General features: G+C 33.9%; 3 protein-coding genes and 1 non-coding gene across 8 annotated transcripts; 1 reads left to right on the top strand and 3 right to left on the bottom strand.

Moving 5' to 3' along the window:
• The first annotated feature begins 982 nt into the window (after nt 1–982).
• Nucleotides 983–5,971, top strand: LOC133317734 (uncharacterized). Of its 3 annotated transcripts, none has more exons than XM_061519618.1 (5): nt 983–1,179; nt 1,719–1,772; nt 2,817–2,920; nt 4,333–4,371; nt 5,328–5,971. In XM_061519618.1, exons 1-5 carry the CDS (start codon nt 1,104–1,106, stop codon nt 5,430–5,432), a joined length of 378 nt encoding a protein of 125 aa, XP_061375602.1. In that variant the 5' UTR covers nt 983–1,103; the 3' UTR covers nt 5,433–5,971. The 3 variants fall into 3 exon arrangements, with proteins under 3 accessions (XP_061375602.1, XP_061375600.1, XP_061375601.1); XM_061519616.1 differs by having other exon boundaries at nt 5,315–5,971; XM_061519617.1 differs by having other exon boundaries at nt 5,284–5,971.
• A 588-nt stretch (nt 5,972–6,559) lies between these two features.
• On the bottom strand, nt 6,560–6,632 carry TRNAV-UAC (transfer RNA valine (anticodon UAC)). Its single transcript has one exon. It is a non-coding gene; the product is annotated as a tRNA-Val (tRNA).
• A 2,694-nt stretch (nt 6,633–9,326) lies between these two features.
• On the bottom strand, nt 9,327–11,171 carry LOC133317733 (sphingolipid delta(4)-desaturase DES1-like). The gene is made up of 2 exons (XM_061519615.1): nt 10,992–11,171; nt 9,327–10,267 (listed from the first exon to the last, which is right to left on the bottom strand). Exons 1-2 carry the CDS (start codon nt 11,160–11,162, stop codon nt 9,449–9,451), a joined length of 990 nt encoding a protein of 329 aa, XP_061375599.1. The 5' UTR covers nt 11,163–11,171; the 3' UTR covers nt 9,327–9,448.
• Nucleotides 11,172–12,439: 1,268 nt separating this feature from the next.
• On the bottom strand, nt 12,440–19,988 carry LOC133317695 (E3 ubiquitin-protein ligase AIRP2-like). Of its 3 annotated transcripts, none has more exons than XM_061519571.1 (6): nt 19,978–19,988; nt 19,154–19,210; nt 17,935–18,085; nt 17,790–17,856; nt 17,472–17,706; nt 12,440–12,933 (listed from the first exon to the last, which is right to left on the bottom strand). In XM_061519571.1, the coding sequence occupies exons 1-6, from the start codon at nt 19,986–19,988 to the stop codon at nt 12,723–12,725; spliced, it is 732 nt and encodes a 243-aa protein (XP_061375555.1). In that variant the 3' UTR covers nt 12,440–12,722. The 3 variants fall into 3 exon arrangements, with proteins under 3 accessions (XP_061375555.1, XP_061375556.1, XP_061375554.1); XM_061519572.1 differs by having other exon boundaries at nt 17,472–17,670; XM_061519570.1 differs by lacking the exon at nt 19,978–19,988 and having other exon boundaries at nt 19,154–19,397.
• Between the last annotated feature and the right edge of the window lie 4,858 nt (nt 19,989–24,846).

Genomic DNA, 24,846 nt, shown 5'->3' with positions numbered 1-24,846 from the left:
TGGGTTTGGCCCAATACAACAAATAAATGACTAAATAATTATTATTTACAACATCATATATTCTCTGAATTCAAGATTGTTTCACAGTTAGAAGATTAACAAAGTTATTAAATAGTTTTATATTTTAAAAAAAGATTTGGTGTTTGTCATTTTAAATAACATAAGTTATGTTATTTTACGAGAGATAGACACAAGGAATGAAAATCATATAAGAGAAAGTGAGTGGATTTTTTAATTTAAATTTTAAATAAAAAAATATTTTTCTGTGTCTATCTCTCTCTTAAAATGACATAACTTTATATCATTTAAAATGACAAACACTTTTCCCTTTAAAAAATTGTTAGTATAATTTTTGAAGTTATATCTTTTTGACAAGTTCAATTATTGTTTTTGGTTATTCATTATTAATTACAAAAGTAAAATTGAAGCTTGGTATGAAAATGAAGCTGACAAAAAAAAAATATTAACTACACTCAATAGGTTCGGTGAGCGCATTTAACCTGAAGCATGTGTCTGGCTCCATCAAGCCATGGTTGAACGCATTTAACTCCACCCAACAGTCGAGTTAATGGATCATTCGAAATTTAAAATTTAAAATTAAAAAAAAATGATAATAAGAATTTAATTTCACCTTCTTTTACAATATTTTTGTCTCAAAGAGATAATTAAGGTTGGGTAACTCTAAAAAAAATTAAATATATAAGATAATATTTTTATTATTGTAATAAAAGTGTCTTTATTTTATAAATAAAAAAATACTATCTAAGATATTTGTACAGGGAATGGATATTATAAAGTGAAAATTCTATATCTATTTTTTTTTCTTCATATATATGAATAATTTTGAAGAGTTAGATTAAAAAAAAAAATTAAAATTTACAAGAGACCGTCTATTTCCATTTATAAAAAATTTGGAGTAATAAATTAAAAAAGGACCGAAATTGCTGATCTGTGATCCACAAATGACTGGTCCGAACCGAAATTGGGACAAGAAGCGCGGTTATGGTTATGGAGTTGAATGATGATGATACTAAACAAATGTCGTGTTCCATTGTCGAGTAAGGAATAGTTTCGTTTTGGAGAATCAGATTATTGAAGAGAGGATGATGCCGCAGCAGTGGGCATCCCCTTGTGGAAATCAATGCACCCATAAATACGCTGCCCTTACTCAAATCCCATGTATTCTCTCACTTTTTCACCATTACCTCATTTTTTTTATTTTTATTTTATATGGCTACATTATGGTGGAATTATTCAATTCAGTTTCATTTGTTTTTTTTTTTTTTTTTTTTCACTTTTATAGATAGATTGTGGTGTATTGTTCATTCTGGATATGCTTGGTTGCACAATACATTACTCAATCAAGTTGTTCTTTTTTATGGGTAGCAAATTAAGACAATTTGTTATCATAAAACCAATAATTTCTTAACAACGCCAAAATGGAACCCTGCATTCGCCTATGGATGAGTGCTTGTTAGTTACTCAGTCATGAGTAAGTGTTATTAGTAGAGTTATGATGATACAATTATTGTGTTATGCATTTACAAGATTGCCATTGATACTTTAGGCTTTCACTATAATTAGTCACTTGATAGAATAAGGGGGTCTTTTTGTGAGCTTATTCTGGTTTTAGATGGTTTTGGATCTGTACTCAAAGTTCATTGTTTGTGTTTGTTTTAGCACTTACTTAACATCAAACACTTCTTTTGTTATTGTAGGGCGAGTATTCTGCAAAAAGGGGTGCACTTCTGACGGAGAGACCTGGGAGGAATGTGAGATCATTTTGCTGCTTTATTAATTTTTCCTTATCAATGTCTATGCAGAAAAAAGTTATTACTATTCACTGAGAATTCAGGGTTTATAGATTTCAGTTTCCTGTGTTTCTGCATCAATACTAATAGTGACTGAGCAATTGTTCTTTCCTATCCTTAATAAGTTGCTTTAAAATAATTGTAAAATTTGTTTTTATTTAACAATTCTTTCTAGAGGAGCATAATAATTGCTTCAATGAAAGGTTTTACCTTTGGCAATTTGGTTAAGTGTTGGAGTTTGGATCCACTTCTTAAACAGCTAAACCACTTTAGCAATAAAGAAATTTAACCGATTAGTATTTTCTTGATGCACCACATCACAAGAACATGTTAACTTTTGCTATGGAAGCAGCTCAAAATGCACATGCCAGGTCAAACTATGATTTTGCCTCTGTAGATTGCAGGACTAGTTGGCTGATTAAACACATAATTTTAGCTCACATTTTCGAGAATCATTATCTTTAAACTCACTTGATTCATATCAGTTTTCTTCTTGCCACATTCTGATAAAGGATATGATTATGCCTTGCATCAATGAAAATCCTCCCAAAGCATTAATTAGTAGTAGACCGTACCCTTAGGAAAACTACTTTAAATAGGAGTCTAGTCTTTGTCTTTTTTGGCCAAAGGGAATCTGACAAAGCCACCTAATGTGGGTGGTAGCTTGAATTTCCCGAATGCTAAACGTAAACAAAATACTCTACCTCCGATGTGGAACTTGAAGCCCTTCTCCCTAAGGGGTGGGTCCTCAAGCATGCTAGTGACTCAGTGGCTGCTCCACTCATCAGACTTGGACACATAGAGATGCAATACAGAAATAGGAGCCTGGTCTAGATCCTTTTATGGTCAGGGATCTTAGCATACTTTGGATTCCTTGACTATGCAATAAACCTTGATATATGAGTTTGGCTTTCAAACTCAAACTGTGATTCTAAAAGTAGCACTTACAAGTTGACTGACAGAACTTGATTCTGATGTATGAATGATAGATTATTGTTTAACCAGGCTTGGAGGAGTGCAATCAAATATGTTACAAGGACCCTGTACTAAAGGACAAGCAGTGGAGTGCTTATATTGATCGTTCTCCTGGTGCTGCCAGTTATTCAGAGGTACTCTCTATTCTCCCATTCTTCTTTTACTTGTCAAGTTTCCATTTTAGTGATTCCAAATTGCAACTTGGTTTAATGCTGGTTTGGGTTTATTCTACCAACACTTTTCCTTTAATCTCAAATTTTTAAGGATAAATTACGATTTACCACGTTGAAGTTTTGTCCAAATCAAAATTTTATATCAACTTTAAAATTGTACAATCCACACCCATCCAGTTTCATAAGCATGCGTTAAAGCCCCTTTCTCAGTAAGAGATTTATCTTCCCAAACGTACTAGTCTCGGCTTTTAGTTTTGTGCATAAACTGTAGGCAAAATATTGGTGCATACCCTATCAATTGTAGTTGTATTTAGTGGAAAACAGAACACTGAAAAATGCTATGCACTCTGAAAAATACTATTTCCCCTTATTTTCTTACCAAATGCTTCTGACTTACGGCTAAATATAAACCCCAGGGCTCACTAGATAGACATTTATAGCATCCTGTTATGTTTTGTACCAATGGTACATTCTTGTTTCAATCCCAAAATCTGCAGCTCTTTATTATATTTTTCGAATGAGGTGTCAGCGTTTGGTTTGAAAGCATTTTGGTCTGTGCTTTCGAAAGAATGAGCTACAATTGATTAAATTATACTGCTTGATTTGTTTTAGTGGGGTCAATCAACTAGTTGTTTATACCCAGCACCAGAAATGGGCATAAAGCTAGTCTATTGTCCAGTTTGAGGAATCTTATTTTCATCTCTGAAGGTTAGACAGATTTGGGAGGTCAAATTTTTTTAAAAATCTCTGTGCATTATCTGTTCAGAGTCCCCTTCCAAAAATTCAGCCCCTTTGATGCTGTGCCTGTTCCAACAATATACAAAATTTCAAATGATATCTTTTTTGACATTTAGTTTGTAAGTGAGAATTTTGTAAGTAACAACATGGCATCTCCTTACAGGGCGCAGGAGTGAGAACATCCAATTTATGCATTCATAGGTGTTGTGGCATTACTAAGTCATTTATTTTAAAAATAAAAAATGTTTGGTCAAGGATTGAGAGTAAAGGAGATATAATTCATTAATGATTATTCTTTCCTTCTTCTTTTTAATTGATAATAAAATAATATTTTCATTCAAGAGTAGCAGGTTGAGCCATATTCTTTGGCTTTCTGATTTGTCATAATTCACTTTCTTTGTATGAAATTTGAAATATATTTTAGCTTTGTTTTTTAATACCTCGTCATTTCAAAATCTTAATATCCGTATGCAGGGAAGTGGGATACCCATAACACATGGGGGATAGTCAGAACTTTTAATAAATATGCCTGCTGGCAATCAATTACAACTTACTTGATATTCTTTAATGGCTTGAGATTAATTATGGAATAATTTTATTTTCAAATTAATGATGGTTATTCCCTTCCTGTACAGGAATGTTTCCATGCCTGTGTATCTGGCTGCGGTTATAAGGTCAGTTTCATTTCAAGGACCTAAATCTTGGTTAAATTGTTATATGCACCCCCAGCTCCCCGCTCTTTTAAAAAAACAAAATAAAAAAAAAAGGGGCTTTTAGGCCTGAGAATCTTTTCAATGATCACAAAGGGAATGATGCTTTCCATGAATGCTTTTTGGACTCCCCCCATCCTTGCTTCACAGAACCAATTTTTTGCATGTATTTATCTGGTAAATAAAATGAAAGGAACCATATAATAATTGTGATTTTTTTTTAAATTTCTTATAGCGCGACTTTACATCCATATTCCTTGTCTTGCCCATAGCTGGAGAGGACACGGTCCTTTGTATGGTTAACAGGATTTCCGTGTCACAAATCAGCCCAATGCTATTCAATGGATTGCATGTTTTTTATCTGAGAAGTTGAATATAGAAATGCACCCTAGAACTTTCTTCCCGAAACATCTGAAGGCTATCCACTTACAATTCCATCACATAAACTTACAACTCTCCGGTTGAGCAACAAAATGGTTTCTTTCATTTTCCTGGTTTCAGCTTTTAAGTTTTTGAGAAATATTTAGTAAAAGAAAACTGATATGTTCCTCTATTCATAACATATTTCACATATAAAGCCATTGAAAACTGAATGTGATTCATCAATAGATTTGCTAAATCGATGGAGAAGATCAGATTATAGGCATAGAGTATCATTAATATACCAATATATTTTTTCCTCTTGTTTTTAAGTAATTTTCCCATTTATTATAAGCCGTTACTGTTGAATGGCCGATTTATTTGATTTGTCATATTGCAAGTATAAAACTTCGCTTTTTATTGAATGTCAAGAATTTGCACAGCTCTACATAATTCTGAAGGATGTATTCAAACTTTAACATGTAATAACCCAATTGTGTATCTTGCATGTTTCAGTTTGACATTAAACCTGATAAAGTTGATAAAGTTTGTCCAAACAGGCCACCAAAGCCTACCCCTGTTCAGAAGCCGAGGTCACAACCGGTGGAACCAATTTACCCGCCGGAGGATATGCCTGGCACTTCTGCATAGTGAAAACAACCTAATTTTACAAAAAAGGCGTACATTTAACCATTCTTTATAGGCTACATTTTTGTAGGAATTTATGTTGTTTTCTTACAATCTGCTTTGCATAAGCATGGTTTATGTTCATTTTGGGGGTAACACTTAACAGCATGATTCCTTATGCCTTTTTGCCTTGAGATTCTAGAAGCTTCATGTTGTCTGAAAACAGAGAATCCGGGAAATTTGGTCGTTGGACAACTATAGTCTAAACCGGGGCTTCCTAGATTTTGTTAAAGTTATTGAGCTACTCTTCCAATTTTCTATCTGGTGGTGAATGACAGGCAGTTAGTTTGTTCGAGAAAATTTGGAATTTTCCCATATGGCCAAATGGATTTTGTGCTTTGCAACTGAAGAATTATTCTTCATGATAGATTTGTCTTTTGACACTGCACTGACATTTCAATCTCCAAACGTGGTTACTTTCATGGCTTTAAGTTATAGGAAAAAGTGTGTGTTATTTTAAAGAGTGTAAAGTTGTGTTATTTTAAGTGAGAAAAAGAGATAGATTATGGGGGTGAGAGAGTGGACAAAAAAGTGAGTCTCATCTCTTTGTGAGAATGAAATAATACAAGTTGTGTCATTTAAAAGGACAAATATTTCTTCCTAAGTTATATCCTTAGCCCACTTTGATGACACAATTGTTCTTCATAGTTGCTTGCTATGTAATGAATGCAGGATTGACCAACGCAATTTGAAAATTGAAATTTACTTCCAATTAGCATCCTTAATCTGATAAACTCGTTGGGATTGGAATAAGTTCATTAAAAATGTTACATTAGATAATTCCATCCTCGCACTTTATAGTTTTATTTATTTATTCACCTAGCTTTTGGTAATTTAGCTTGAACTTCTCATTATTTTTTTCACTATTCTACGGGCCCTTGGTTAATTTTACTTCAAAGCAAATATATCTACCCATTACACAATTTGGAAAGCCGTTGGTGTCAACAATGTTTTAACAATTTGAAAAGGGTTGTGTAACCTTTTGAAAAACCATCTGAAATCTAACTTTTCACAATTGTAGAGAACCCCTCTGGAAAATTCTTTTTTGGCAAAAAGAAAAAGAAAAAATGAGAGATAAGAAAGGCGAAAAACATGAGGAAACTTATGTTGCTGCCCAGGATCGAACTGGGGACCTTTAGTGTGTAAAACTAACGTGATAACCACTACACCACAGCAACTAGTTGTGATAATATGTGTTTAAATAAAAATATAAATTATTACAAGGACATGATGTTTCTTCAGAGTAAATCATCATCGTTTTTGGCAGCTAAACACTATTGAGCAAGAATCGCTCGTGTCTGGGTGTTTATGGTGGAGGCAACTGCAACAGCTTGCCTAAATATGTTGCTGAAAGTCCTCTATCATGGGAATAGTGGGAAAAGATCATGGTCTTTTAATGCTTTGAATTTGACGGAGAGAAATGGAAACATTTCCACATTTTATGGTTTTGCATCTACTTCTAAATAAATTTCTCTTTTTCATATCACGAGCTAATAATTTGATTTTAGATATTATCATCAATTGCCAATAATAAACCTTTAGGTGTTTGCTACGGAGAATGTGATAGATATGTTAGGAAAGTGGGGTGTGAAATTTTTGTTTACTATGTTTGGTACGGAGAATGAGATAAAAATCTAGATATAAATATTCTCTTGAATCTGTTTTTCAACGTGACATTGGAAAAAAAAATCTCATTTGAAGGGTGGTATTAGTTTTTGAAAAAGGTTATACGTACAACTTCTTTTTTACAACCTCTCATAATCATATCTTAACATCGTTGATTTCCACCAATCAACGGTTATTATTTATTATGAATTAATAATTAATTAATGAGTTTAATTTGCGAAAATCATAATCATTGAATGGCGAAAATCAACGATGCCAAGATATGGTTGTAAGAGGTCGTAAAAAAAATGTTGTAAGTATAACCTTCCTCTTAGTTTTTACCCATAAACTATGAAAAGTGTTTTACATTTTTTAGACAAAATTACCCTAAGATAAGACATGCAGATGTCTTAAAAATTTGTGGCAAGAAACACGAAATCGTCATTTTGTTTCAAAATCACATCAATATTTTATCCCCAACCAAACGCAACATCAGTAAAATTAACTCAACTTTCCCAGTATAATTTTGGCATATCAAACACTTTTTCGTAACTTACTTGGGCACAAATATTTACCACCATATTCTTAGAAAAAAAAATTCCCGATAAAAAAAATATATCTCCTATACCAAACACTTATGGACACACCTAAGGATCCAACAGGAAAATTTAATGATTCAAAGGACTTAGTGAAGTCAACCTATGATATTTGTAAATGGATAGGGGTGACGCTCAGCTTCTTTTTGGAGATTTCTCTAACAGTTTATCAATTAATCAACTAATCCGATCGGGCATTCCTAAAATTCGAACTCAAAACTACTGATTAAGCTGGTATTTCTCGACGTGCTTGTGGCGAGGGACAATCAGTTTCTTGTTAACAACTTAGCTCATGATGGAACCTACTTTTATAATTCTGAAAATGATGAAAACAGACATGGAGCCAAGCTCCTTACAAAGATAAAATACATAAAATAAACCCCTAGAGACCTCAACTCCCAGAGATCTCCAAATTTTTCTCCCTAACCAATTCTGAATACATGCATAACAGAAACATCAAGGTAAACTTCTATATATATTAATTCTAAGATACTAAGGGGGTGTTTGGTTCCTGGATTTTGTGGAGAAAGATGGGTAAATTGGAAGTGGGTTTGTTGGTTTACAATGTTTGGTTCAACAGGTTTCTTACATTGCTATCTATCTCACTTCCCTAGTTAAGCCATTTGCAAGGCTATCTGAGCCAAAAAAGCAGGCCAAATTTACCCACTTCCACCATGGTATTATGAATTATCTAGCTATCTGTGAAAATTTGGCAACTCATTGATGACCATGGTACCCTCTTAACTCATTTCTCAATCTAACCATCCCCAACTGCAAGCAAGCTGCAACCATGAAAGAGACTACTATTACTAGCTCAGCATAATGCACACCAGATTTTCAATTCACAACAAAAAAGTCACAAAACTTTTAGTACCAAATTTGGCATTCTTCCTTCCTCTAGTTTGTCACTCTAACTAATGTCTCTCTTTTACGCTTTGACTTTCCCCTTCTTCTTCTTCTTCTTCGTCTTATTGTGCATCATCACCACCTCCACCACTCTCACTCCTTCTTCTTATTTTACACAGATCGATTACAAGGAAAGAGATTTTTTCATTTTTTTTGAAGATATGGTCTTTGGCAAATAGACGTTGGGAGATGACATATAGACGTTGGGAGATGAAATTGGGTAAAGGGTACTGATTAAAAATTATGACTGTACAGGGTTATTTTGGTAATATTAACTTGTTTTCCATCTATATTTTATCTACAACCAAACATAGATTTCATAAAAGTTACTTAATTTTTCCGGTAAATTTTTTTCCAACCAAACAACTTTTTTTACATTTTCCTATCTATCTCACTTTTCAACCATTTCCCTATCTATAACATTTCCCTATCATTCATAAAATTTCTCCTCAACCAAACGCCCCCTAATGAGCTTGGATTATTTAGTATATTTATTATAGGCCCATCAGCTCACTAATCTCAGGTCCGGAAAGAATCACTTAGAAATTGTCATAACATTGTCCTAATCTGACTAGTTCAGAGGCAAAGAAGCTACGTACATAGATAAACGATGATAAACATTTTCTAGCTTGCAAAATACATAAAAATAAATAAATTTTGTGGGCATGAGCGAACATTATGTATTGAAGGAGGAAACCCCAAAACTAATGTATTCAACACATTTGTTAGCTAATGAACAAAAATGACTTGCTAATTGTGTCAAAAACTAGAAAGCATTCTTCTGTTACACATAAAAATTGTCAAAAGTGAGATTCATAAAGAAAATCCAGGAAGGTGGAGAGACATCACAAGGGAGAAAGAAAAACGAATGATGTGTATGGAAACATCTATTCAGTTTTGCTTGGCTTTCTCTTCATTCGGCTAAAAGGTCCAATTGTTCGATCCATAACATACATGTAAATGACCTGGCTCCAAGATTTATAGCATGCTAAATCATCATAATACTCTGGAGCAATCTCCTTCACCTTGTGAAGCTTATTTCCTGGAATTCTTGGAAAGTCATGGTGTTCATTATGGTAGCCCACATGCCAAGTCACAAGATTCAGAGGTCCATAGTAAGAATATGTCTCTTGCTCAGGATTGAAGACATAGTGCTCTGAAATGAAATGACCAGCCATTGGATGCATCCCTCCACCAACAAATGTGGAAAGTATCAGATATGCAAGGGATTTCCAGCCCCAAAAATAAACCATTGCAACATCAAGGGCTATCTGAATAGAGAAGTTGATGAATTCCCAAACACCAGGAGGCTTTGGTTTAAGAAACAGAGGTCTAAGGGCATAAAAGAAGAGCTGCAAAAAGACCCATATGGTTTTTGTAAGAATGTTTGTCACAAGACGTGCTTCAGTGTGACTAGGGACATCCATATCCATGCCATCTACACCTTGGAAACGGTGGTGCTCCAAGTGATACTTTTGGAAAGTTACAGACATGGGTACACCAATGGGGAGGTTAGCCAAAATCCCTAGCCAACGGTTAAAGACTGGTGTTGAGAAAGCCAGATTGTGACTGAGCTCATGGATAGCCAAGAAGAGATTGTGGTTGAGAAATGAGCCAAAAAAGTAGGCTGTTAGTAATATCTTCAGCCAGCTTGCATCCTTAAGTAAAATACCAGTACCAAGCTGAAGCAAAACAACTAGAGAAATCTGCAAGAAAAAAAATTTCAAGACTATTAACACAAACCCCTACCCTCTGAATAACATATTTACAGAAACTTATTCATCCACATCAAACACATTTCATATCAAATCCCTATCCTAATCTAATATTATTGCATATAAATACCACTTAAGAATATAAAAAACCATTACTCCTTAAACTCGACCAGCGAACATGGGGTAGAGTAAATCTTTATACACAACCTTATCCTTAGGTTGTTTTCTAGATTTGAACTCATGACCTTTCACTCACGAAGAACAAACCATAAAATATCCATTACAAGAGGACTACTTTAACAAAAGCAAGACTTAGAAAGATTTGAGCAACTTGAATTTTCTAAAGAGATCTAGGTGGTATAAAAAAAAAATTACAAAAATGCAGGCTTGACTTCATCAATGACTCATTTTCAAATGTTGGCATCCAGAAGAAAGGAAGACAAGAAAAAAAAAAGTGAAATAATCACACAAACAATGTCACAATTACAAGATAAGCAAAATATGAAATTGACAAGAATAAAGTACAGGAAACAAACATGGGCGGCAACATACAACTTCGTAATGTGAGCATTGAACAATAAGAATGATAACCCCAAAACAGAGAAATTTTCTTACAAAGATGAATGCAAACGAACCCAGAAAAAAGAAAAGAAAAGAAGAAGCCACATTGGGTGGAAAAGAAGAAACGGATAACGATAAGAAAGAAAGAAGGAACCTTGAAGAAAGCAGAGTGATCAGGGCCAAAGAGTTCTTTGATTTGAGGGTATTTGGAGAGGATCTGACGACGTCGTGAGGCATGGGGTTCATCAGTGTATGACCAGAAGAAGTCCCCAGCCATCACCACCCCTTCTTTATCTTCTCCTCCTCCTCCTACTCTTTTCCCCATATCTCTCTCTCTCTCTCTCTCTCTCTTTCGCTTTCTCTTTCTCTTTTCTCTCTCTTTCTGTGTCTCTCACATCACATGACTCATTTGATGGAACAACATTATATTTATATACAAATATTAAGATTAGTATAATGGAAATGTCTAACAATAGAGGCAGATTACAGCCTCACTGTGTCACAATTTGTTTGCCTCCGATATTACAGCCTGTATATACTTTGGAGCCTTTCCTCCATTTAGCAAACACTCTATTTTTATTTTTATTAATTCTGCGCATCACATCACGTGCCTCCTTTTGTTTTTTTAATTACCCCTTATTCTCTCACTCCCTCTTTGTGTCTTTAGTTATGATTATGACCCTTTTTAACGACTTTAATTTGTAAATTTGTGTTTTCTATGCGGTGCTTAAAAAAACATATAATTATCAAAATATACGTACATGATGTGATTACTTTAAAACAACATATTTACTTTCTTACAATATAACTTTATGAGATCTTTAGTTTGAATGGCAATCAATCATTTCAACATTCACTTTTTATTTTGGCATTTTGATTCATGTATCGTAGAATCAGAAACATATTATCCCTTTAATTCTTTTGATAAATTATTTACTAATTTAATATTAGTAAAATATGTCCCTGTGCAAAAGGCAATGCATGACTCATGCAAAAGTGTAAAAAAAAAATGTTTATCGTGTGTTACATTCTACAAGACGTGTATAGAAACAAGCCGAACTTGAAAGCATACAACCATGTTACGAGGTTATACGAGACTTAAATACACACATTTTTCATACACGTTTCACTAATGTTAAATTGATAAATGATTTGTAATATCCAAAAAAAAAATCTAATAGTAATAAACTATAAATTAATAGTAATAATATATATATATATATATATATATATATTTGATGGTGATAGATAACAAATTATAATATAAATTTTATCTTTGATAAAATGATTTTGTGCGATATGAGTTTTATTGAATAATTATAGAAATTAAGAGTTAAAAGAGTGTCAATTCGTATACTATATATAGTAACGTCATAATTATTTATCACAAAAAGGTTAGTTCCATGTCATTACTCGGGATTTGGATCATCTACTTCAAAAAAAAAAAAACACAAGTAGCTAGCTATTGGTGAAGTTGGCTTTTGATATTTTTAAACTTCACCAATTCATCAATTACTCAACTAATTCAATTAAACCGGACACCACCGCCATTTGATATTCTAGCAAGTACATTCATGATGAAAGATTTAATTTCTTGACAGGGAATGGCGTATCTCAAGAGATTAATGGTTATAAACGTCAGAGCCACTGAATATGCAAATCTCTTCTTAATAAGTAATTCAATCTGTACAGGGATATACAAATGAGATAGATACAATTTACCATCTCAACTTCACCACCAACCCACAGTAAACGTGGGAAGCAAGCACTGCAACTCTATATGAACTAAATTTACCGAATTACATTTGGAATTTATGTGATTAACTTGAAAGGAACCACCCATCCAAGACCACACCAGACAGTGAAATGTGTCTGTTGCAATCACTCATCTTAGGTGAGAGTCATATGTGTCAAAAAGGGAGTCTGGAACGATCAAAGGTAACTTATCTATGTACATGAAAAGCCTTCTGAGATTCTCCCTTGTCACTGTTGCCATGTCTACTATGTCCCTACCATCAGTGAATAGCCATAGATCACATGAGTTAACTCTCTTAAGACTGTCACGGCAAAAGGGGCATGACTGTGATCTTGTTCTCCTGCAAAAACATATCAAATTACATCCAGCTTTCAACTAAACAAGTAACACTTGAAAATGCACCAGGAGGTATGATGCAGCACCCAAAATTTCATATACTGAGATGTGGGGAAGGAATAAATGAGAACACAAAAAAATAAATAAAAATACGGAAGATATATGATTGTTGTGGTCTTCTTTAAAAGGAATAATCAAGTTGTTTAACACAACCTGATCAGTCCAATAACTATTGGGCTGAATCACACACGGTTGAGTCTCGTGATGTTGAAGAAGAGAATGTGAAAGGGGTGTCTAGCGAGATGAAGGGGGCGTATGCGAGATGATAGGGAAGATACTCAAGTGGTTTAAGAGAGATTGGAGGAGATGAAGATCAAATAGTCAGAGGTCCAAGGTGATTCAATGCTTAAGTAGCTTTTTTATTGAGAGATAGATGATCTTGTCTGTGCTGAATGCCTTCGTATTTATAGTAAAAAGGTGCATTTGCTTGTGCTGCATTTGTGTGGCGGTATTCATTCTCATTGGTGGAGAGAGGCCATCTTTCACAGGCTATGTTGTAGGCAAGATGTCTATGGTCAAGCTATGCCCTTATAGTTGTTGGCCATTGGCTCATTGGCTCATGTGGAGACCTAGTCGTTCTGAGCAGCTGATCTTGCCAAGTTCGAGATGCTTTGTTTAGTGTGTTCCAGAAAGGATGCGAGATGCTTGCTGCTCTATGCGGGATGGACGCGCATTCCTTCATGGTTAAGCAATGGCTTCTGGGCCTGCTGAGCCTTTCCTTGATTGGGCCTCCATCTCGCATAAGTTAGGTTCCGACCACAACCTATTAGCACTAAAGGGCAGATTGGCCATTAACACACTGGCACAGACTATCAATGCAACAAGAGCCTGGAGAGAAAAATCTTTCATGGTTCAATCTCAGAAATGAACGACTCACAAGTGAAACAATAACCGGTCATACTACCAATTAGAAGATCAAAGTGAATGCATTGTCATCCCAAAGCCCAAAGGACAACAGCCTGGCTTCATATAGTCCAATCCACATAGTATACTTCTCATTCACATCCAATAAAAGCATTAACCTACAAATAAACCCCAAGGCCAACATGTATGCTTGACAAGCTCTTCTCTTGGTCAAAATTACTTTGTGCCTCATTCTCAGAAGTAATAATTAAATTGTAAACTTTTTCTTTCTACTCTCTTTGGCCAAGATATCTAATAAATATATCATGTTGGATATCCCAGAATATTTCCCCAAGAAAATAGCAACCTAGTTTTCCTTTCTTATCACTGCAATACCATATAAAGCTGAACAAGTCACATGTTTCAGACAATCAAGTCGCCACGACATGGAAGATATAACAGTCATGTGTCCCACCAAATAAAGCACCTCAATCCCACTAAATAAAATAAAAGTAAAAAATATCCTTAAACCACACTGCACGAGCCATTTATATATTATACCACCACGCAGATGAACCAGAGACCAAGCCATCCCCTCTTACAGATTGGGTTCAAGCCTCGACAGCTTAACTTCAGGGAACACATACTGATCCCACCATCAAGATCTCTCCTGCATGGCACCCGGATTAGGCACCAAAGATAGACCCTATTTTGCTTGAAACATAGTACATTGTATTTGTAGGAGCAACTTAAGTTAACCCAATGTATCAAATGGAAAAGATATAGATCATCATAATTAGCTATAGGGAACCCCCACCCTCCACCCCATTAAACTTTCAAATAGTGAAGAATTGTCATAAAATCATTGCATACGAGGTACAATCATAACTCCTCCTGTTCAAGAAATTCAGAGTATACAAGACCAAGTGCTATTCAGCAAAAGGTGCTGGACCCTTCCCTTGCCCCACCTTAGTGCCTTTTGACGCTTTTAACTATTCTGCTCTTCAATTTTCCCTCTTGCAAGTCCCTATTAATCATTTTGAGTTTGGCAAGTACTTTGAGGGCAGCATATATACAACAACAACAAAAAAGATACACCAAAAATATGAATGCGAGTGTATCATTTGAGTATCAGATACGGATACCATTGAGATATGCCACCATTTTGGAGTAACTATTCATCATAGCTTCAGACCAAGGAGAAAAACAAGATAACCCCTTTCACAACAACTTATGCTTGACATAACAGTTGCAATCAACTTCGCCTCTTCAAATATTTCTCAGTCCAATACTCTACTTGTTTTCTACTTTTTAGTTGAGTATTTAATTCAAGAGTATAATGTAACACCTAGAAATTGTGTACCATCTTAGTGTGTGTAATTACCTTGTTGATTTTCTTTTACTAGGTGTAATTAAGTAAAGCTAATAATCTAATTACTTCTCAAAATAAATAAATAAATAATTTCTATGTTAAATCCCAAACTACCCCTACCCTCCCACATGAACCTTTCTTTGTAAGGAGGGGCATTTTCGGCCTTTTGCCCACCATTCCTACACCCATGCTGTTCGAAAACATTATCAGAGCTCACCCCTATCTCTTTATACCAACTTCACCTCTTATTCTTAAGAGAACACTTCCCTCTACCCGCTTCAGATTTTCTCACAGAAATCACCTTCCCTCCTCTTCTCTGCAATCCACGATCACCGTCCCTTTCTTCCTACAAACACTTCAACGACTCCTCTAAATTTAAAAAAAAGCACCTCTTTTAGTTCCCCTTAAAACACTTGGGCAACATCACTACCTTTGTACCTAGAGTGCTCTTCGGCTAAGGCAAGGAAAAACTGTTCAGAATTGAAGTTTGATGGGGAGCTGCTGTGGTTGGAGTAAAAGACCAAGCTCTAGCTCTAGTATTGATTTTCGTTCTTCCTTGTTTAAGTAAGTCAGAGCGACATTCTTTCTTCTTTTCTGTGTTTTAAAATTCGAAAAAGTGACCCATGTGAATGCATGCTAATTTCTGAAACCTCTATGTGCGTACTGAACTACTCAAATCGCTTGCATGTGTTTTTCCCCAATTTGTTCTTGAATGCAAGTGTGAACTTTGTGAAATCTTGTATCGAAGGTACATGAAATGTTTATCGTTTGTATTGTAATTGTTTGATGTGGATTCTGATATGTATTGTAGTGTAGAAATGTATATGTGAAGCAATTTGGGGGTGAAACCGAAAATCTGCAATTATTTTGCTTCTACTCGAGACTTAAGTAATTCAGGGAGTTTACTCAGAAAATCTCCAACTAAAGCCCCAAATTGGTGTTTTCTTGAATTATACTGCCTTGAATCATTGTCTTACCACACAGAGGTTAATTGATGTTAGAGAATGTCGTTTCAGATGCTTTTCACTAGATAGAATTATAGAATTGAGATGTTCATAGAATTGCATGATTGCAGCTATATCAAAAATTGTGAAGATATAATAGTTGGCAATTGTGAGGAACGCCTCACCGTGTTTGAGCTCAAATCACATATAGGTTGACTAGGTGCACATACAATAGTGTTGGAATTGGGTCCATGAGACCATATAGTAGCTCCTTACAATTGAAACTTTGGTTAAAAATGAGCATGTGCCATGATGACTTTCTATGTGACTAATCCTTTATGTAGGGCTGTTTTGAGGAATAGTATGCCTTCGAGGCCATACTTTCGAATAAGCTAAGAAAAGATGAGAATGTACTCTAGACTTATTGGAATTTCACCTCACCCTTTTATGGGATTTTGATTGCAGGGGCTGATGTGCAAAAGAAAGGAACTATGGATAGTTGAAATGGACATTTATGGGCTGTTATGTGAATGATGCTATGGCTATCTTACCTTTGTAAATTGACCTTATGATATTTTGATGTTGTGTAAGTGTTGTGGAACTCTTGATTTATGAGGGAGTTGTAATTTGGGGTTGTTGGCTGCTGATAGGAGATGAGACTATTATCTATGGCATCCTAAGATATGTTTTGTACTTGTGAAGTACTCATAATGTTATATACATGGCTGTTTCGGAATTATAGGAGTACCCAGTCTTTGAAATTTTGTATCATCCTTGTGTATCACTTATACCTGCGTATATTGACTGATGTATTCTCAAACCATATAAGCGTATAGCATCTAGTCAATGCGGGGCGTTACAAATAAAAAAAAAAATGAGAACCCATACCTATATACACATGGTGCCTGCTATGGCATCACACCTGCCATAAAGCATGGGATTCTAAAACCAGGTCACTTATGGTGGGAATGATAATTATTATGCTACTTGAAAAATCTATCGTGGCAGAAGCCATCTTACTTTACATGGTAATAAGCAATTATGATCCAAACAAACAGAAAAAATTCAAAATCTATGAAAACTCAAGCAGGCTCAACACATTACAAATTACTCCAGCTAAACCCTATGTCATTCAGTACTAACTATAAGGCATGAAATTACAGAACCAATAAAAAGCAACCATAAAGCACATTGCTAGAGAAACACAAAGAATCAAGATGTAGCAGAAAAACCCCCAACCTAACACTTCTAGATATCAATAAGTCATGATCCAAAAATGAGAGAAAAGAGGGGGCGGGGCGGGCTGTGAGAGAGAGAGCGTACCATTCATGGTAGCATTTTAGGCACATGGCATGGTTGCAGTTGGGCAACACAATCTTACTATTCATCTCCATGCATATTCCACATTCTTCTTCTCTTTCAATGTCTATGTCTGAAGATTGTCTGTGCTCCTCATCGTCTCTTTTACGATACCTCTCCATGCATACAGCCTTCTGTTTTTTATCCTCTGTATCGGTGACACCTTTTTGAAGTTGTAACAAAGAGGGATATATGACCGCTGATCAAAGCAGAAATTCAATACATCAGCAGTTCACAGACTAAAATACAAACTAACTTATTACAATAAAAACAAAGATTTACCATAGAATTCCCTAATACTTGCTTTTCTTTCATGGGTAGACATGGTAGTTGTCCCATCCACATACACCTGCAGCATGGGACAAATTCATCACATTGGCCCAATTTCTCAGTTCAATATGAACATCCAAAAATCAAAATACCTTACCTTGTAAATTAGGATTCTTAACAGTCCAAGCGCTCCAGCAAGATTGCAGTCTGTCCATTGCACCAAAAATAGAAACAGGTGTGCTGCTGGACTGTATGACATTCTCATCTGAAGGCACGCACCATCATATTCCCTTGAAAAATCTGACGCCCTACATATTTGCATGATGAAGCGATAACTTCAATACTGATATAAATAAGAAGAACGGCTCGAGACAAGTAATAAAAAGCATCCTTCCAAAGACTCATCATTTCAAATTTTCAATGTTTAGAAAGGACACCATTCAGAACTAAAGTCTGTTATCAATAGCTTCTCTAGACAAAATTTCACTAAAGGCTCATCACAACCACAACGAATAACTACAAAACATTGATTAAAAAAAACCACAACTACACAGCCTGTCACCGTAGCTGGGAAAGATAATGCATTGCATAATAGAGATCGAGAAGCAACAAATTGGTATCAAAATCATCATGCAGTATTTGCTAGCGATCCAAATCACTAAGGGGACCATTCAACCCCTGTCAAACAGGTGACAATATCACACATACCATAAGAGGACAAAAAAATATTGTCACTGTGCATTAAAAAAATTTCAGATAAATGAAATCATGAAAATAATAACAAAATCTTCTCTTCATAACCACGTGACTCAAGCGGTAATGAGAACCAAAGTTCTCTGATTTTTCTGTATAACACACATGAAACAGTGCAATACAGTCATTTACAAAATTAGAAACCAGAAGTTAGACGTATATATGTAACTAGTACTAAGCAAACAAAACACGAGGTGGAAAACAAAGGAAAAACTCCATCATAGCTTTTTCACAGTTGAAAGTACTCAATTTTCCCCAACTAGAGAGAGACACAGGGAAAGATAAGGTACACTGAGTAGAGTGGATAATCAAAAAATTGAAAATTATTTCAACCATGAATTGGCAGTAAATTAGAGGGATCATATTTCATATTAATGAAAGAAAATTGATGATTGACTGAAAAGGAAAGCAAATACATTGGAACAAAAAATCAGGGGCTAAATCCCAGAAAATCATTCCCAAACCAAAATAATATCACTCATGATCCAATTCCAAAAATTAAAAAAATGAAAGGAAGGGTGTCTACCATTCAAAACAAAATTAAAAATTTACCACTGGTAATGAATTAATTTTATAAAGGGTATGAAAATTGAGAGGAGTGGAAAAAGGGAGAAGAAACTGACAGGGTATTGGCATGGTGGATATCAGCTTCAAGCAGTTTCAATGAGTCCTTGAAAGACCTTCCCATGGAAGAAGCTATGTACATATCTATTTCCCCACTTCCCAGATGACAAAACTTCTCAATCAAAATCCAACAAAGAATCTAAACCCAAGTCCAAAACCCACAACAAAGTTTCATACTTTCTCGCTCTTTTTTCCTTTTTTTTTTTTTTTTTTGCTCTTTCTCTCTCTAGGATCAGCAGTATCAGTTCCCTGTCACACTGAAGCTTCTATTCTCTTCTCTTCTTCAAAGGCATGACCCAGAGCTTTGAGGGTGGACACGTGGCGTTGCACACACTCGAATGTTATTATTTTATTTTTAGGATTAATTAAATTTTTTAATATTAAAAGAAGGTATGTATATTTGTTGCGTTTAATATTTTTCATTATGTTTATTTCTAGGCTTTAATAGCTTTTATGTAGGTGCAGATCAGAAAATTTGCAGCAATACTTATTTCACAAGGATCCGATTTCGTATTTTGAAAAAAAAAAAAATTAATTTCAGGATCTGACTTCATATCTTATGTAAATTTATTTGTTACAAATTTTTTCATGAGCAGCAGAAATGAATAACCCTTATTTTTAACAAGATAAAATTATCTTTATAACATTGAAAACATAAATGTCATGTTTGTTTGTGTGAGTCCGTGAATGAAGAGTGAACACACTTATTATTATTTATCAACTTTATCTTTTTTTTTAGGATTTGGTAGCTTAAGCTCCACGCACCGTTGATGGATACGCAGCCCCTTATTCTCTCTTCCCCCATTTATACCTATCTATTCACAATTTTGCCATCCCCTCCTTTTTTTTTCTTTAATTATTACTTTATCTTTCTTATCTTGGAGACATGGATAAGATATTTTTTGTTTTCATGCTAATGATTATGCTTTCATTACATTGTATTTTTCTTCCCAATTATGAAAATCCGATATAAGTATGAAAAAAGGCTAATTATTTAAAGGGATAGGTTATTCTGCCTACTCTTATTTTACCTATCTTTGTCTATCCCTTTCAATACCGTTAGATTACAATCACATCCAATGGTGGAGATTTACTATATAAAATAAACTTTTTTCTCTTTTCTCTCTCCTCTTCTTTCTCTCTCTTCTTCTCTCGTTCTTTCTCTCACGTGTCTTTTCTCTCTTTTTAATGTCGCTTCAATATCAAAAAACTCTCTCCTCTTCTTTCTCTCTCACTGTCTCTCATTCTTTCTCTCTCTCGTGTCCTTTCTCTCTTTTTAATGTCACTTCAATATCAAAAAAAGCAATTAATCCAATCCAACCATTGTTATGAGCATTTACATAAAAAATAAATTGAAAAAGGGTGTCAAGAAGAAACAAACTCATATGTTCTATGTTATAGGATCAGGTATGCCTGTTATTGAGCGTAACATAGAAAGAACATAGATCATTTTCCTACTTCAAAGTAAAAATCAAGATAAGAATAAGAAAGAGATAAGTTAATTCGATTTCAAATTTTAACCGCAAAATAGGAACGTTACTGTAATTGTGGATTAATTCAAAAGGAGGGATTCTTCGTGGTTTTCGTTTTTTTGTATTTTTGTGATTTTTGCCATGATCAATTATATCAGATTCAAGAAATTTTGAAAATTATATTCATCCAGCAGAATTATCATGCCATTAATTATTGATTGGATTTAGATTCAAATATAAATTCATGTTGTAAATTACGCAAATCGATAGAAAGAAAGGGGACTAGAGAGAAAGAGTGTGAGAGGTAGTAAGGAGAAAGAATGAGAAAAATGATTTATTTTATTCCACAAATCTCCATTATTGGATGAGGTTGTAATCTAACAGTGTTAAGAAAGGTAGGCAAAGGTTGGCAAAATAACATATTCCATCAATGAGAGGTAGGCAAAATAAGAATAAGCAGAATTTAATATCTTAGTTGTAGGTGATAAAATTATCTACACATCAATGATAGACCCATAAAATATTATTTATGAGTGCACATTTAGTGACGGGATTCGGGGGAATCGTCCCCAAAAAAATGTTAAATATATTAAAAAATAAAAGAATGTAAACAAAAAAAGAAAAGAAAAATATTCAGATATATAAAGTTTTGTTATTTCAAGCTATTTCACGCATATCTCAATTTTTGTAAATGTTATTTCAAGCTAGAGTTAAGTACTTTTTGGATTCTTAATAAATATCACGAAGCCCAATGTAATTCCTTAGAAAAAAAAGGTCGACTCGTGGTCCTTCTGAAATTCAAAATAGACTCATGTTAACGCCTAAGGACTAACGTGGGTCTCCTTTGAATTTCAAAGGGGCCACGATTTCGACTAATTGTGTCTATTTTGAATTTTAGAGAGATCACATGTAGATTTTTTTTCTTCTAAGGAATTAAAATGGGCTCCGTGATTTTTGTTAGGACCCAAAAGATACTTTACTCTACAAGCTATTAAAAAAAATTAAATGTTATTTCAAGCTATTCACATAGCAAATCCTACAGTAATATGTATCAAGCTTTGTTATTTCAAACGATTTTTTTTTTTTGTGTCTGTACTTGCACACATTGGCAACCATGTAGGTCGGTCAGTGCTATATATACATAAAGGTGTATAAGACTTATATTTTTTTCTTTCTCTTCTCTTTACGTGATCTTGTATGGATCCCACATATTTTTATACGTATATAAAAAATAATTTTATCTCCTGTATAATGAAGAAACATCAAATCTATTATTAAATACCGCAAGGATTCATAAATGCTAAGTTGTAGTTTTAACGACATTCCGATCTACCATTCTCTCTTTTTTCAGTCAGTAATTAAGATTTATCATTCACGATAGGAAGGAACTATGGGCCTGCTCCTCCATTTCTCTTGGTTGCATCTATAAAGTAATAAATAATATATGAGAATGATTATAGACCGGATATAAAGAAAAATAGCTCCCATGATTTTGTAGCCACAACAGCCAACAATCAACCACTTACCTTTGCACCCATTACATTAATAATGATATCTATTTATTTTTTTTAATTGTCAGTGTGATGGTCCAATAATTAACGATGACATATCTAAATGCTCTTTTTGTTCCTATTCTTAACAACAGAACATTTTTTTCTCCCCCGTGTCAAAAAAGGGGGGTTAAATTGTATCAGAATTAGAATATATTGTTACACTAGCTTGTATCAAAATTAGAATAAACTATATCAGAATTATTTATTAAATTGTTTTGAAAAATGCAAGGCTGGCGTGTTTCATGAATGTCAGGCCTACAAGTCCAAGGTTCTACGCTTCTTTTTATTTGACTTTTTTCTAGGTTAATCAAAGATTTTCTTATCGTACAATATTTGTTTGGTATAATTTTTTTATTTTCATATAATTATATTTGACTAAGAAAACTAATTTCTATTTAAGTAATTTAATAAAATGTTTATATTTTTATTTTAATATCATGTATTTAAAATTATATATTTACTTATCTAATAAATTAAATTGTAATACCCCACTTTAAATTTGTATATACAACGACATAATTTTTTAAATCCTTAAATGTGCGGGCCGAAGATAGTTTCGCCCACTCAGTGATTTTAACTCCTAAGGGGACGTCTGGTATGTGGGATTCTTCAAGAATTTCGGGAAACTGAATTTTTTTAAATTTTAAATTTACGGATATTATTATAAACTGAATGTAAAAATTATATTTTTGAAAATTGAGAATCCCGGCTAAAAAAAAAAAATTTCCTGTACCAAACGCTCTTTAAGTTCCTCTAAATTATAATTAATTATGAAGAGATTCCAGATTTTATATATGTTCAAGGGAATGGAAAAAAATAATAGTTCACGCCAAATTACAAATAAGGGGAAAGAGTTGGCACTACCAAAGATTAAGAATATAACAATGATTAGTGACGGTGCTCATTGATTAAAGTCTTATGATCTTCAATGGTATTATTCTAAGCACTCAAAACATCTAACACTGTCATTTTCTTCAAATAAAGTGTTTTTTCAATGTAACGCCACGTAACAAGGCAACCATCTTATGAAAGTGTGCTCAATCTCAAATTATAGAATGCCATAAATTTACTCTCTTATTTTTTTCTGGAAAAAAAAATTAAAACTACAAAACTTCGGAATATATGTAAAAAAAAAAAAAAAAAAAAAGTTCAAAACATGCAAGATTCTATTTCTATATAAAAGAAATTCAAAAATACAATGCGAGACTTATCTGTATTCCTTAAGAAAATGTAGTAGTGAGAATAGGTGAAACAGAAGGGATATTTAAGTCAAAACAAAAGGGATGAGCTTTATGTTGGGAGAGACTGAATGAATGAGAGGGTGAAAAGTACCTTGTTTGGGCCTTTGGGGAGTTGACAGAGAAGGAGGGTGATGAAACGATTAGGTTCATTGAAAATAGATTAGGTGGTGTCCAACTCATCACATTGTCACCAAGTGCTATCATACTATAAAATGATACACACCTATCATTTGCCCCCCCAAAAAAAAAACCCACTTTTTAATACATAATATGAACATGGATGTACTTTCGGATAAGGATATAATGGAACTGCCCCCCTCCCCTCTATCTCTCTCTCTCTTATTTCCTTTTGTCTCATAGTCATTTCATTTTAGTTTTCTTCTTTACTGTCTTTAATGAACTTTTAAATTGTATTATCTAGTTTCTGGTCTAAGGTAAAAGAAATAAATAACATGCTAATATTTGTCTTCTTTGTTGTCTAAACCAATTGTAAAGCATTTTATTTGGCCATCTTTTAAAGAACATTTGTTCACTTTTGGTTAAGGTTTGAAATTGCTCAAGAGTCAAGATCTCATAAATCATTTAAAAAAAAAATTGGTAAGTGTATGAAGAAATATGAATGTAAGAGTTATGTGACTAATATGATAAAAAAATGAAATAAAAAATGCAATGTCATAGTAACGCCGTAACACGGAGTTCGTAAAACATAACTTAGTTATAACCACATGAAATTATTTTTATAGAAGTAGCTTCCATTCTATCAATATCCAACATTTCTCCTTTGTGTTTGTGTGTGTGTGTGTGTTCGATCTGAACTCCTTGATAATGCTTGCTTGTACTGGCTTTTATGTTTTAATAGTCTAAGCAAACTTTAGTATAGTAAAATTACGTAAAAGGCATGTACACCAAAACCAAATGCAAAGCAAAAGGGCTAGGTAACATATTGGACTGGGCTTCTCCTATATAGTCACCATCTGATATTGGGGTGTAGTTGTCATCATGTAACCTGGGTCCAATCTTGTTAAATGGGGAATAAATTTGTGAACTGTAATTGTTCGTGTGTTTTGATTTTGGACCTCAAAACGCTATCAGAAGGAGAAAAGAGAGAGCTTTAGGACCACAAGAATATGCAAAGCCCATGGCTAGACTAGCCTTGGCTTGGAGTTCATCTCTGTTGGTTAAAATCATATTATATTTTAATTTTAATTAACGAAAGAGGTTATATTTATAACCTATTTTCTCTTAGAATCTCTTACAACCACTTTAAGTTTAAGGTTATTGAATCAAAATCCAATCAAGTATTAAAAAATAATATTAAATGAGAGCCGTTGATTTGATTTTGACCCAACAGCCATAAAAATGATAATAAGAAGTTGTAAAAGAAAATAGATGATAAATATAATATGTTCCTAAATTAATTATAAAT

This window comes from Gastrolobium bilobum, unplaced genomic scaffold (assembly GCF_033153095.1).
Source record: "Gastrolobium bilobum isolate Gb01-03AN ecotype WA unplaced genomic scaffold, APGP_CSIRO_Gbil_v1 utg13468, whole genome shotgun sequence".
Classification (NCBI taxonomy): domain Eukaryota; kingdom Viridiplantae; phylum Streptophyta; class Magnoliopsida; order Fabales; family Fabaceae; genus Gastrolobium; species Gastrolobium bilobum.
The sequence above is the reverse complement of the archived record's forward strand: the minus strand, read 5'-3'. Positions and strand labels throughout refer to the sequence as shown.

Excerpts from the sequence above, each read along its gene's own strand:
- LOC133317695 (XM_061519570.1), bottom strand. The coding sequence starts at position 19,236 with ATGTACATAGCTTCTTCCATGGGAAGGTCTTTCAAGGACTCATTGAAA. Across the intron at positions 18,086-19,153 it reads ATCCACCATGCCAATACCCT|GGCGTCAGATTTTTCAAGGG; the intron begins GTCAGTTTCTTC and ends GCAAATATGTAG. Across the intron at positions 17,857-17,934 it reads TAAGAATCCTAATTTACAAG|GTGTATGTGGATGGGACAAC; the intron begins GTAAGGTATTTT and ends CCCATGCTGCAG.
- LOC133317733 (XM_061519615.1), bottom strand. The coding sequence starts at position 11,162 with ATGGGGAAAAGAGTAGGAGGAGGAGGAGAAGATAAAGAAGGGGTGGTG. Across the intron at positions 10,268-10,991 it reads ATCACTCTGCTTTCTTCAAG|ATTTCTCTAGTTGTTTTGCT; the intron begins GTTCCTTCTTTC and ends TTTTTCTTGCAG.
- LOC133317734 (XM_061519616.1), top strand. The coding sequence starts at position 1,104 with ATGATGCCGCAGCAGTGGGCATCCCCTTGTGGAAATCAATGCACCCAT. Across the intron at positions 1,773-2,816 it reads CGGAGAGACCTGGGAGGAAT|GCTTGGAGGAGTGCAATCAA; the intron begins GTGAGATCATTT and ends TTGTTTAACCAG. Across the intron at positions 2,921-4,332 it reads GTGCTGCCAGTTATTCAGAG|GAATGTTTCCATGCCTGTGT; the intron begins GTACTCTCTATT and ends CTTCCTGTACAG.